The 14,772-nt window shown below is 38.2% G+C and overlaps 1 protein-coding gene across 4 annotated transcripts in view; it reads left to right on the top strand.

Moving 5' to 3' along the window:
- Window positions 1-14,772, top strand: part of LOC105474655 (WD repeat domain 64) — a 160,096-nt gene that overhangs the window by 1,762 nt on the left and 143,562 nt on the right. For all 4 annotated transcript variants that reach the window (XM_071073603.1, XM_071073600.1, XM_071073593.1 and 1 more), the window contains exon 2: window positions 7,293-7,423. In XM_071073603.1, the coding sequence (XP_070929704.1) occupies window positions 7,293-7,423 (131 nt within the window). The remainder of the gene's footprint in view (window positions 1-7,292; window positions 7,424-14,772) is intronic.

Raw genomic sequence — 14,772 nt, 5'->3', positions numbered from 1 at the left:
CTTCAAAATCTCCTTTTCTACTGGATTTGTCCTCTCAATCTAAAAATATACTCAAGCTTCATGACCTTGACTTTCTCTTTTCTTTAAGCTACCTCTGTATGCCTCTCCTTTCCTTCTGCACTGAATTTCCTGACAATATCTCCACTTAACTTTCAATCTACTCAGGTCTGGCTTCTCTGGTCACTTTGCTGAAAATGCTCTAACCAAGCTATCTGATAACCTAATATAGTTGCCAAATTCAATAAATTGTTTTCATTTTCCAGCCGACTTGGCCATTGTACTAGATTAACAGTGTTAGCTGCCTCTGCTTCAAGAAACTTCCTTGTCCTGCATCTTTCATCATATCATTCTTATTTTTCCCGTCTCAATTCTTTCTTTGCTTCTTTTTCTCCTTGAGCTTTGCCTACTGTGTTCTCTCTCAGTCTTAGAGCATAGCTACCATTTAACTAGTTTCCTAAGCCAGATATCTTGGTACAAGCTGAGCATCCCTAATCCAAAAATCCAAAATCTAAAACGCTCCAAAATTCAAAACTTCTTGAGAGCTGACATGAGATAGGGGTGTATTAATATTTGCTTTCTGATGATTCAATGCACACAAACTTTGTTTCATGCACAGAATTATTAAAACTATTGTGTAAAATTACCTGCAGGCTCTATGTATAAGGTGTATATCAAATGTAAATAAATTTCGTGTTTAAAGTTGTGTCCTATTCCCAAGACCTCTCACTATGTACAGTACAGTTTATAAATATCCCAAAGTCTGAAAAAAATCCATAATCTGAAATACTTCCAGTTCCAAGTATTTTGGATAATGGATACTCAACTTCTGCAACCTTTCACTATGTCATGGTATCTATCTCTTGGCTTATTACAATAGCCTATTACTGTAATAGTCTTCTTGGCCAGGCGTGGTGGCTCACGCCTCTAATGTTAGCACTTTGGGAGGCCAAGGCAGGTGGATCACGAAGTCAGGAGTTCAAGACCAGCCTTGCAAACATGGGGAAACCCTGTTTCTACTGAAAATACAAAAATTAGCTGGCCATGGTGACACATGCCTGTAGTCCCACTTACTCGGGAGGCTGAGCCAGGAGAATTGCTTGAACCAGGACCCGGGAAGCAGAGGTTGCAGTGAGCCAAGATCACACCATTGCACTCCAGCTTGGGCTACAGAGTAAGACTCTGTCCCCCTTCACCCCCCAAAAACTAGTCTTTTTGCCGAGTTAATCATTTATCTATACTTCTGCCAAGAGTTTTTCATTTTAAAAATTATTGATCTGCCATATTCCTGGTTTATTACTCACCTCTAAAATCCATATATACTAACATAGCATGCAAGGCCATTCACAGCTTGCCTCAGCCCAGCTTTTTAGTCTCAACTCCTGGCATTTCCTTTCATGCGCCTTCTGCCCTAAAACAAACTTTTTGCCATTTCCAAACATGCTCCTTTTTTTTTTTTTTCGAGACGCAGCTTCGCTCTTTGTGCCCAGGCTGGAGTGCAATGGCGCGATCTCAGCTCACAGCAACCTCCGCCTCCTGGGTTCAAGCAATTCTCCTGCCTCAGCCTCCCGAGTAGCTGGGATTACAGGCACGTGCCACCACGCCTGGCTAATTTTTTGTATTTTTAGTAGAGATGGGGTTTCTCCATGTTGGTCAGGCTGGTCTTGAACTCCCGACCTCAGGTGATCCACCCGCCTCGGCCTCCCAAAGTGCTGGGATTACAGGCGTGAGCCACTGCGCCCGGCCCAAATGTGCTCTTAATGACTCTGATTTTGCGCATGCCATTCCCCAATATGGAGTGCTTTTTTTTTGTTTGTTTGTTTTTTGTTTTTTGTTTTTGGTGCCTGTAAACTCTTGCTCATCTTTCAAGACCCAAGTCAAATGTCACCTCTTCGTAAAAACTTCCAAACTTTCCCTAAGCAAAGCCATCCTCAGCACTGTTAATGTACTTTATTGCCATCTTAGGGAACTTACCTGCTGCATTTAACCTGCTGAAATTGATATTAATGTGTTCATTCGTTCCTGCCCCTTCTCCTCCACCGTTGGCCTGTGGTTGTTGTGAAGGTTTGTGAACCTCAGGCTGGCACAGGGTCTGGTGTCCAGAAGGTACTCCTTCAATGTGTTCTAAATGCATAAGTTGACTTTGCTCTCATTAAGAAACTTGCAATCACAAAGCCACATTGAAAATTTCCTTTCTCTATAGTTGTTAAGATTTGATGAAAACTACATACTGCTAGACAAGTTACCTTCTATCACAGAGTCTGCTAGACAAGTTACCTTCTATCACAGAGTCTGCTAGACAAGTTACCTTCTATCACAGAGTCTGCTAGACAAGTTACCTTCTATCACAGAGTCTGCTAGACAAGTTACCTTCTATCACAGAGTCTGCTAGACAAGTTACCTTCTATCACAGAGTCTGCTAGACAAGTTACCTTCTATCACAGAGTCTGCTAGACAAGTTACCTTCTATCACAGAGTCTGCTAGACAAGTTACCTTCTATCACAGAGTCTGCTAGACAAGTTACCTTCTATCACAGAGTCTGCTAGACAAGTTACCTTCTATCACAGAGTCTGCTAGACAAGTTACCTTCTATCACAGAGTCTGCTAGACAAGTTACCTTCTATCACAGAGTCTGCTAGACAAGTTACCTTCTATCACAGAGTCTGCTAGACAAGTTACCTTCTATCACAGAGTCTGCTAGACAAGTTACCTTCTATCACAGAGTCTGCTAGACAAGTTACCTTCTATCACAGAGTCTGCTAGACAAGTTACCTTCTATCACAGAGTCTGCTAGACAAGTTACTTTCTATCACAGAGTCTGCTAGACAAGTTACCTTCTATCACGGAGTCTGCTAGACAAGTTACCTTCTATCACGGAGTCTGCTAGACAAGTTACTTTCTATCACAGAGTCTGCTAGACAAGTTACCTTCTATCACAGAGTGGCCTAAGAAACAGTGAGGAGAAGGGACAGATGTAATCTTAACTTTTGTCAGGCTGTTAATACTGTCTGCCACAAATTCATATTTATTAACAAATATTGGAAAATAAAGTCTACCGCTCACTATTACAGGCAAGGAACTAAGAACTAGAGAGAGTGTTTTTAATGGAACAGGGTCTACCTCAGAAATGATGTCAAGTAGATTGAAGGAATTTGTTCAAAAGTAATGCCCTTAGATCTTATGAATGACCTGGTGGAATTAATTTTATCCCAGGACAAAAAAGTCTCATTGTCCTCATCCAGTGATATTTACAATGAAATTCATATATTGTACAAGTTGGTGTAAATAAATATAAAGCAGCTAAGTAACTGTTTAGATTCCTCATAAGAATTTCTGACTCAGTATTACCAAAATAGAGTGCTTTATTTTCCCCGACAATCTTTTTCCCATTGCCCTGCTTTTGGTAAATAGACCAACATTTGCTGAGATTTGAAACCGGAAACCTGAGTGTCATTCTAGAACCAGGTATCTTAACCTTGGCACTATTGATGTTTTGGCTAAATAGTTAGTTGTGTATGTGTGCATGTGTGGAGTTGCGGGGGTAGGGTGGGGGCTGTCTTGTGCACTATAGGATGTTAAGCAGCATCCTTGGCCTCTACTCACTAGATGCCAGTAGCACACTTAATCCTAGTTGTGACAGTCAAAAATGTCTCCAGTCTTTGCCAAATGTTGTGTGTGTGTGTGTGTGTGTGTGTGTGTGTGTGTGTGTTTGGGGATGGAGGTGAGGTGCAAAGTCTCCCCTGGATAAGAACCACTGCTCTAGATTCCTGCCTTTCCTTCACTTACCACTTCTGCCCCCCAAACTTCCAAACCATTAGCATATCTTTACTATTCTACTACTTCCAACCATATATTACCATCTCCACTACTATCTCTAGGGTACCTGTATCCTCGGGTGCCACTTACCATCCAACTGGGGACACTTTCAAGATTGAAAGGGAGTGTTATTAATAATTTTAAAAAGAGGCATAAATGAGACTTTCCATGGCAGCCCAGATGTGCATTCACCCTCAGTGTTATCCTGGCCCAAACCTCCAATTTCTGAAGCCTACACTAATGCAATTGCCCTCTACTAGTTTTATGTCTTTCCATCTGGCCTCCTTGCAGCAGCCAGTGTGCTTTAAATTTTTTTAAAGGCATATTGTATCATTTTGCCCCATAAAACACCCCAATGACATCTTACCATCATGCTTAAAAGAAAATACCAGCTTCTGACTCTAGCTCTGCCCTCCTTGGCCCCTAGTCTCACCTCAGCACTTTCCGCAGTCCTCACTGTAGGTACTTCATACCTACTGACCTTCTTGGAACATGCTAAGCCTGTGCAGCAACAGGCCCTCGTGTTGATCAGCCTATGCCTAAAAGGCTTTTGTCTAGCTTTCTATGTGGCTGACTTTTTTTTTTTTGCTCATCAGGTCTCAGCTTAACTCTTTTACCCACCTCCTTAGAGAGGCCTTCCCTGAGGTCTACCCCAACCTGCCACCACCATACACCCACAGTTCCATACTGCTTTCCTCTTATGTGCTTATTCTATGACAACTTGTTTATTTTAACTGTGTTACTGAGCTTGACATACGTACAATAAAGCCCATAAAATGTACTCTTCTTAAGGAGGTAGCTCTGTAAATTTGAACCTTGGTAAACACACCTTTAGCCACCATCCAGATCAAGACAGGGAACATTTCTAGCATCCCAGAAAGTTCCCTCATGCCCTCTTGCAGCAATACTGCTTTTCACCATATACACAGGTAACCACTCATGTAATGTCTATCTTTATTAATTAGCCTTACCTGTCACAATCTGTAAATAGTTTGTTCACTTGTTACTTTTCTGATTTCCCACTATAATATAAGCTTCCTGAGGGCAGGGATCTTGCTTATCTAATTTTCTGTTCTAAGCCCAATGTCTAGCTCAGTTCTTACACATAAGAGATACTAGTTATATTTTTAACTAAATAAAACCATCTGATCTTCTCTATTCAGTTTGAGAAAGCCTCACATCTAATTCCTTCTTGTCCTTAGATTCAATAGTCTTACCCCACGGAATCACCAAATTTGACAAAATCAAGATTCAAGCAATGGGGTGTGTGTGTGTGGGGGGTGTGTGTGTGTGTGTTTACATGGAGTTCAAGAACCAGTTAAGAATTGCTTGCCAGGCACAGTGGCTTCACACCTGTAATCCCAGAACTTTGAGAGGCTGAAGTGGGAGGATCGCTTGAAGCTGGGAGTCTGAGACCAGTCTGGGCAACATAGTGAGACTCTGTCTCTACAAAAAATAAAATATTAGCTGGGCGTGGTGGTGCGTGCCTGTAGTCCCAGCTACTTGGGGGGTTGAGCTGGGAGGATCACTTGATCCCGGGAGGTAAAAGCTGCAGTGAGTCATGATGGCACCACTGCACTCCAGCCTTAGTGACAGAGCAAGACCCTGTCTCAAAAAATAAAAAAAATAAAATAAAAGAATTGCTATTTGCTCACTTCCATCTTCCACTCAAGATGAATTCTAGCAAAGACTCCAATGGTGAAACTGTTTGCATTCCTGAACAAAACTCCTAAAATATCTTAAACAGAAATCATGGAGAATGTATCAAACGCAATAGTAAAATATTTCTTTTTATTTAGTAATACTTTAGCCAAAGGCCTGGTTATGTCTGCAAAGACAAGATCTTTTTTTTTTTTTTTCTTTTAAGTTCAGGGGTATGTGTGCAGGATGTGCAGCTTTGTTACATAGGTAAACGTGTGCCATGGTGGTTTGCCACACAGATCATCCCATCACCCAGGTATCAAGCCCAACATCCATTAGCTATTCTTCCTCTTGCTCTCCCTCCACACCCCCACAACCTTATGACAGGTCCTAATGGGTGTTGTTAGCCACCATGTGTCCTTGTGTTCTCATCATTCAGCTCTTACATATAAGTGAGAACATGTGGTATTTGGTTTTCTGTTCCTGCGTTAGTTTGCTAAAGATAATGGCCTCCAGCTCCATCCATGTCCCTGTAAAGGACATGATCTCCTTCCTTTTCATGGCTGCATAGTATTCCATGGTATGTATATACCACATTTTCTTTATCCAGTCTATCATTAACGGGCATTTGTATTGATTCCATATCGTTGCTATTGGGAACAGTGCTGCAATGTGCATATGCATGCATGTATCTTTATAATAGAATGATTTATGTTCCTTTGGGTATATAGTCAGTAATGCGATTGCTGGGTCAAATGGTATTTATGCCTCTAAGTCTTTGAGGAATTGCCACACTGTCTTCCACAATGGTTGAACTAATTTACACTCCCATCAACAGTGTAAAAGCCTTCCTTTTTCTCCCCAACCTCACCAACATCTGTTGTATTTTGACTTTTCAATAGTAGCGATTCTGACTGATAGGAGATGTTATCTCATTGTGATTTTGATTTGCATTTGTGTAATGACCAGTGATGATGAGCTTTTTTTCATATGTTTGTTGGCCACATGAATGTCTTATTTGAGAAGTGTGTGTTCATGTCCTTTGCCCACTTTTTAATGGGGTTGTTTGGTTTTTTTTCTTGTAAATTTGCTTACATTCCTTATAGATTCTGGATAGCAGACCTTTGTCAGATGGATAGATTGCAAAAATTTTCTCCCATTCTGTAGGTTGTCTGTTCACTCCGATCATAGTTTCTTTTGCTGTGCAGAAGCTCTTAAGTTTAATTAGATCCCATTTGTCTATTTTTGCTTTTGTTGCAATTGCTTTTGGTATCTTCATCATGAAATATTTGCCTATGCCTCTGTCCTGAATGATATTGCCTGGATTTTCTTCTAGAGTTTTTATAGTTTTGGGTTTTACATTTAAGCCTTTAATCCATCTTGAGTTGATTTTTGTAAATGGTATAAGGAAGGGGTCCAGTTTCAATTTTCTACATATGGCTATTCAGTCCTCCCAGCATCATTTGTTAAATAGGGAATCCTTTCCCCATTTCTTGTTTTCATCAGGTTTGTAGAAAATCAGATGGTTGTAGGTGTGTGGTCTTATTTTTGGGTTCTCTATTCTGTTCCATTGGTCTTTGTGTGTATTCTCGCACCAGTACTATGCTTTGAGTTACTCCAGCCTTGTAATATAGTTTGAAGTCAGGTAGTATGATGCCTCCAACTTTGTTCTTTTTGCTTAGTATTGTGCAAAGACAAGGTCTTTAAAATGCAAATAAATCCAGTTTTTATAGATTGAGATAAGAAAATAGAAGGTTAGGAAATAAAAATTGTAGCTGACATACAAAAGGTAGTCCTTGGAATTTGATGAAAATGTACTGTACTTTTTTCAATGCAGATGCAATTGATTATGACAAGTTTTATGCATCAGTACAGAAGCTCTTTGGTCCAGATGTGAAGGATCAAGATTTGAAACGCTTTTACAGGAAACTGTGCAACAACACGGACGCATTTGCAGACTGGTGTGAGGTAGATTCATTTCATGTTCATAATATGAAATCTAGGTATTATTTTTCTAGCTTTGGAATAAATAATTCAAACAAAGTGTTACTCCCACAGGGGTTGAACCACAATGTGCATGTGCCATGTTTCAATAAATGAAAGTGGGTAAAGTAGGTAACGATGTAACTGTATTATTAATAAACAACTCTTAAATCCTTTCAGACCAAGCTGCCAGTTGGAAGAGCTATACATGCCTCTAACAACAACCAGGATTTTAATGGTCTTCATTTCACTTTATAGGAGATATTTCTTTTCAATGGGTTCAATGTACACAAATTTTCAGTGTATCCGAGTTATTAATATAAGAGAAGAGGCTACAATTCACTACCTGTTATATTCCCTGAGTTGTTTTCTGATCACCATGGTATTTATTGTTAAAAAATTACATATATCCATACAGAGAAATTAAATAATTTTTACAGATTATCTGGTTCCTTAAAAAAATAAATGGAAATAGTAGACAAAAGAAAAAGCAAGAATCTAAGGGATCTGAATACCACATTTTATAAAATGTGGCTTATAAGCCGATGGATATGTAGAAGGAGAATTTAAACCCAAGACGCAGGAAAAATACGTCTCTCTCAAATATATATGGAGCTATCTCAAAATTGACCGCATTAGGCTAAAAAGAAAATATTAATAAATTGTGATATAATACATTAGAAGCCTAAAATAAAAGATAGCCAATCCCCCACATCACCCAAATAAAAACCAAATTAATTGATTTTAGAAAAAAATTGCAAAAAAAAAAAAAAAAGATTTCTACAAAGCCTTTGAGGAATATATAATTCCCATGTTGTATGTATGTTTCTATAATGTAGGAAAAGCTGAAAAGCTATCCAGGTCATTTTATGACGTTAAAATAACACTGAATTGAACATAGGCAAAATGTCAGGGAACTATAAGCCAATATTACTTATAAATATAAATTCTAAACTCCTAAATAAAATGTTAACAAGTTGAATCCAGTAGTGCATTAAAAATCATTTCTAAGTACAATTTACCCCAGCAAAGTAAGAGTGGTTCAATATTAGAAAAGCCAGAAACATACCTCATTTAACAAGTCAGGAGAGAAAAAATAATATGCTAATCTCAATCTAAAGTCAGCAAACTAAGGCCTATGGGCCAAATCTGGATAGACAGCCACCTTTGTTGTAAATAAAGTTTACTGGAACACAGGAATGCTCACTCATTTACAAATTGGCCACGGTTGCTTCTGTGCTACAATAGAAGAATTATGTAGTTTTGACAGAGGCTGAACGGCCTGCAGGCCGAAAATACTTACTACCTAGCCCTTTTCGAAAAATGTTTGCAGACTTCTAACCTGAAAGTAAAGTAAAATTAAAAGTAAAAAAGATGTCTAATAAGAACTCAATAGCCATCCTTGCTTTAAAAAGAAAAATAATCTTAGTGGAATAGCAATAATAGAAAATTCCATTAATTTGAGAAAGGAAACTGACTGTATTAGTATTCTATTGCTACTCTACTAAATTATCATAAATTTAGCCATGGGAAGAAATACATATCATAGTTTGCATGGATCAGGAGTCTGGGACAGCTTCACTGGGTCCTCTGCTTGGGGTATCATAAAGCTGCAATCCACTGTGGGCAAGGCTGGGTTCTCGTTTGGAAGCTCCGCTAGGGAAGGATCTGCTTCCAAGCTCATTCAGGTTGTTGGCAGAATTCAGTGCCTTGCTGTTGTAAGTCTGAGGACCTCAGCTTCCTGTTGACTGGAGGCTGCAGGCTTCCCTCTTGTCCTAGAAGCTGCCTGCAGCCCCCACCATGTGGCCCTCTATACTGGCAGTTCACAACTTTGCATCTTCAAGGCCAGCGGGAGAATTTTTCCCTCCATAGTCTGATAAGAGGAAATTTTATATAATGTAACATAATCATAGGAGAAACAGCTCATCATATTTGTCATATTCTCTTAGTTAGAAGTAAGTCACAGTTTCCACCATATTTAAGGGATAGAGATGATACAAAAGTGTGACTTGTGTGTGGGGGAGGGAAGAGGAGGTCATTTTAGAATAGGTCCACCATAATAGACTTACCAAAAACATATTTAAGTAAGGATCATATTTACTGCTGAAATACTAGACACAACCTCATTAAAGTCGAGAACAAGAAAAGGATGCCTATTCACCACTAATCTTCAACACTTTATTGGAGGTTGTAAGCCATGCAAAGAAAGGGGAAAAGGGCAAGAAATAGAATTGATATGTAATCAATTATTTAAAAAGACAAAATTCTCATTATTTGTGGATATTCTACCAAGAATGTCCAAGAGAATTATATGGCAAACTATCAGAACTGAGAGGGTTCAAGAGAGTTCGAAAAAGATACACACGGCAGAATCAGTAATTTCCACAAACACCAGCAATAACCACCCCTCTCTCACCACAACTAACTAGAAAATAAAAAGATTCCATTCACAAAAGCAACACATAGGAGAAAGTATCATGGGATGATGCTATTGAAAAAAGATAGTAGAATAATAATTGAGAGGCTCAGTTTGTAAAGATACCAAGTGTTCCTGAATTGACTTAAAATTTAATCTCACGCTCCTTGCCATTTCACGCTGAAACATGAAGACAAAGGGAAAGCTGGGCCCGACCCCCCGTCCCTTCTTTTGCCATTACTGGCTCCATCTTCTACCATGAGGGGCCTTCTACCATGGGCACCCCAGCCCACACGTCTAAGCTCTTCCATACCTTCACCTCCACAAATACTATCCCTTGGCCACTCCTCAGAGCTAGCGGTGTACATACCAATGGTATGCAACCCTTTCTCATATGGTGGATAAGAGGCTTCACAGGCCCGAAAGTAGACTTGGCCCCTTTGGGGAGAGAATTCTGGGGTTCGAGGAATCTAGGGCATGGTTTAAAAGCATTGTTACGGACCCCTGGTAGACAAGGGGCCATTAGCTTCCACAGAAAAGACTAGAGTGGGGCCGTGTAAAGCTGTGCTGTCCAACAAAGTGGCCGCTAGCCACATGTGCTACTTACATGTAAATTAAGTTAGAAATTCAGCTCCACAGTTGCACTAGTTACATTTCAAGTGCTCAGGATTCACATGTGGCTAGTGGCTATTGTATTATACAGGACAGATTATAGCATATGTCCATCATTACAGGAAGTTCAACTGGACAGCACCACTCTAAAGGCATAGGCCCCTTGCCCTGGGCCTACAAGCAACACTGCAAATGGAATCATGGCTATTTTTTTTTTAATATACTGATTCAATAAAGTAGAAGACATATATGTATTTAACAAGAACTCTTAGCCACCCAAAGATTTTGAGAAATCAAATGAAAAGTGAAACAGCTACTTTGCAGCCACACAGAAATGACCATTTTTTCCCTAAATCGTGTAAGTGTACAACATGAATGCATTGTTTTGTGCTTTTGTTCCAGGATCTAATCTCTATCACACTTTCTAAACCCTGTGGATATTCCCCCATAGATGGGTAACTTGAATGTAATGTCATTAAACTTGGGATAGATGTGATTCTGAGAATCACATTTTCTCATTGTTCTCTATTTTCTTATGAATATTTCTCACACACTCAATGGTTTATGTGCATGAATTTCTAATGCAATCATTTTGGACCACTTAAAATGTGAAAATGTGTGTCTAACAAATGTTTCGTGTCAATATAAAAAAAATTATGCACATTTGGAAATTAGAAAAGTCTGTTCATATTTTATTACACACTTAGATTCAGAAAAGCAATGCTCTAAAGATAGTTCATAAATGCCAACAAATGAGACAAAGCACTCTGTGATAAATCCGTTTACATGGAATTCTACAGTAACTGAGAATTTGGTCTCTGAGTGAAATACTACTCTAAAGTAAATCCGATTTTTTGTTTGTTTTACAGATGAGGAAGTCAAGCCTCATTCTCTCTGATATCTACTCCTTCTCTTTCCCTTTCTACTTAGAACTTCCTTCTAACTTAATCTTCCTTCATTTGTAAAATGTGTTCTTTTTTTCAAGAACCTTCTTTTCAGTTTCTCATTTAATCTTCACAACAGCTGCACAATGTAGATTATGGAGGATATGTTATTGAAATGATAAAGATGAGAAAAATCGCAAAAAGCTTAATTGACTTATCCAAAGCTGCACAGAAAGCTTAATTGACTTATCCAAAGCTGTTTTGGTCTTGGGGCTGAGATTTTTCTCCCTCTTTATGTAGTAAGTTCATCTGACATTATCCTGGGGCCAGGTGCGGTATCTAATGCCTGTAATCCCAGCACTTTGGGAGGCTAAGGCAGGAGGATTGCTTGAGCCCAGGAGTTTGAGACCAGGCTGAGCAACATGGTAAGACCCTGTCTCTATGAAGAAGAAGGAGAAGGAGAAGGAGAGAAGAAGAAGAAGGCTTTAAAAAAACAAAACATATGACATTATTCTGTTACATCACTTGGGTTCCTATAAATTGTATGCAATTTTAATAGAAAAACTCATGGCCAGCCTCTGGCACACTGTATGTATATAAAGAATCACTTGAGGTTTTAAAAAAAAATAGGGCAGGAAGGTTCTTCTTTTATTGTCCTGTCATTTTTCTCACAAACTATTTGTGTCAATGCTCCTAAGGGGCATTTCTATTTCAAGCCATGTGACCTAACCTTTCTGGGCTTCAGAGCCATCATCTGTAAAATGGAAATTCAATTCAAGGAGACTAACTTCATTTTGGTATGGATTACCTAGTGTTTTCTTAATCAGTTAATATATCAGGTAGTAAAAACAAGATTTATTCTTTTAAACTCAGGCACAGACATACCAATCTTATTCCAAATATAAATCTCTTTGTGGTAGAAATGCCACAAAAAGTTACACTTTCTTTTTCAAGATTTTTTGATGCAAAGACACTTGGAGAATTTGAAATTCATAGAATAATGAAATCTTATTACTCACCTAAACATTATCTAGACCTGCCCCTTCAATTTATAATGGAAAAAATTTAATGTAAGGAGATCAAAAGAAATATGACTGCCTTAAGTTTATAAAGCTAGTTCATGGAAGAGTCTGGGGCAGACACGGTCTACTTTTCTTACAATGGCATGTTAGTCTGGGTTTCCAGTGGGCAACTTATAAACACATTTTTTTTAGGAGCACACTACAAATTAATCCAAAGAAGAGGCATACGACACCATATGGAATGCCTATAATTGTGTTCCCTCCCAAAAGTGAATTTAAAGTGAATTATTATAAATCTAAAATTATATTTGCTAACTTCAAAAATGTTAAAAGAATATTCCAGGATAGGTTGAAAAATAAGCTGCATGCAGGTTTTTATTTTCTTCTATTGGCTTTTTTATTTTCTCCATATGTTCTACAATGAACATATGTTCCTTATATAATCAGATAAAAATGAAGTTAAAAATGAATCACTTAAAGCATGGAGCAAGACTTTTAAATAGCATAGTTAAAATAAAATTAACATTCTAATAGTCATAATATATATATAAGTGATAAAATACTCAAATCTTGTCACAGGCAAAATTACTACACTGAAACTGAAAAGGTCGAAGGAGAAATTTGAGATCTTAGAAGCTATGGCTCATCACGGGAAAAAGGGGTATTTGCTGCTCTTTAACAACATTATTTGCTTGAAACATTTCCTTTCAAAATGTAAAACTTTCACTGTTGTTTCTGAAGGAGTTTATCTGGTATAATACCTAAATTTTTCTCAATAAATTCAAATAATTTGATATTTTTCATATCCTTTGGAAGTTATTTTTTGGTAAGCATTGTAATAGTGTGTTATTTACAAGTGAGAGTAACAAAATTTATTATTTTCATAAGAGCATATGTCTACAATCTGCCATCTACCTACATGCAGATGTGATTATAAAATATATGCATGGTAAAATGCATAAGTGATGTGTTGTTTGGGTAAGTAACAAAAATGCTTAGTGCGCAGTTTTAAATTAGCAAGGAAGATACTTGAATTCTGTTTCCTGTACTGTCTCTGGAAAAATTAGGAATTATAGTTACTCAAATGTTGACATTGATTGAGCTCCTTCCTGGCAATTGGTGCAATCTAAGTACTTGCTAATCTCCCTCATTACGAAGTAATCTAATCATGCACTTCCTCAGTTAATCCTTACAACAGGGCATAATACGGGGATTATTACTGATTATCCTTATTTTACACATGGGAAAGACTCAAGTACAGAGAAATTAAGGATCTTGCATGAGGTCATGTGACTAGTAGACAGTAGAACCAAGATTTGGACCCGTGACCAATTCCTAAAGCACTGAATACTTCCTCGCATAGGACATTGCTCCTGAATTTCTTCTCACATCTGTTCTTAGACACTTGATGCCTTGGCACTATCCCCACAACAATTAAAATAAAGTTAAATGACTGACTGCAAACTGCTCTTTGAGTATGGGTATCATTGATGTAGGAGACATAATTTCAAATTAGATGACAGCATATATGATGTGGAGTTCTCTCATCTCCAATAAACACTGAAATTCATTAATGTAGAAACAAAGAATCATCATCACCATTATCATTACACATTCTCTGAAAATTATTATTTCACACTATTCTCTGAGGTTAAATTTGCTGCCAACATTTATCAATTGTCTACTTTGCATAAGTCATTTAAATTGTACCAAGTTGTGTTTATAAAACGAGGGCAGGAGAATTGCTTGAACCTGGGAGGCGGAGGTTGCAGTGAGTCGAGATCACACCACTGCACTGCAGCCTGGGTGACAGGGCAAGACTCCATCTCAAAAAAAAAAAAAAACCCAAAACACAAAAACTACCCTTAAAGACAAGCTACTGTTCTCATTAGAGGCTGTGGTCTGGATATCATGTGTCATTTATTTTTCTCTCTCCCATGAGGCCTTCTCAGTGTAGGCTTTCCAATGATAACAATAGCTAATGTTTTAAAACGATTACTATATGCCAGGCACGGTGCAAAATGCTCATTTTGACATGACATGATGTCATCCATTATGTCATTTAAACCTCAATAAAACAAAACAAAAACAAAATTCAGAAGTTTGTTCTTTTGTTCTACCGATGAGGAAGTTAAGACTTCAGAAGGTGAAGGTATTTTTCCAAGTAATGACTATCAATTCCTTGTATAGTCTGAACCCTGACCCTGGACCACCTGACTCAGCAGCACACGCTCTTTGCCATAAAGTGGTATCGTGGGTTTGAATGATACAGGGCTGAGGTACAGATCGATACGTAGTTGTTAACTGAATAATGCATCAATGAATGATGACAAAGATTGCAGTAAGAAAACCTTCCTGTCCCCTCCAACAGAGATCTATTCATTTTCCTTTTCTTTTCTC

Source organism: Macaca nemestrina, chromosome 1, assembly GCF_043159975.1.
Source record: "Macaca nemestrina isolate mMacNem1 chromosome 1, mMacNem.hap1, whole genome shotgun sequence".
In the NCBI taxonomy this organism is placed as follows: domain Eukaryota; kingdom Metazoa; phylum Chordata; class Mammalia; order Primates; family Cercopithecidae; genus Macaca; species Macaca nemestrina.
Note: the sequence above shows the minus strand (reverse complement) of the source record. Positions and strands in the feature narration are given on the sequence as shown.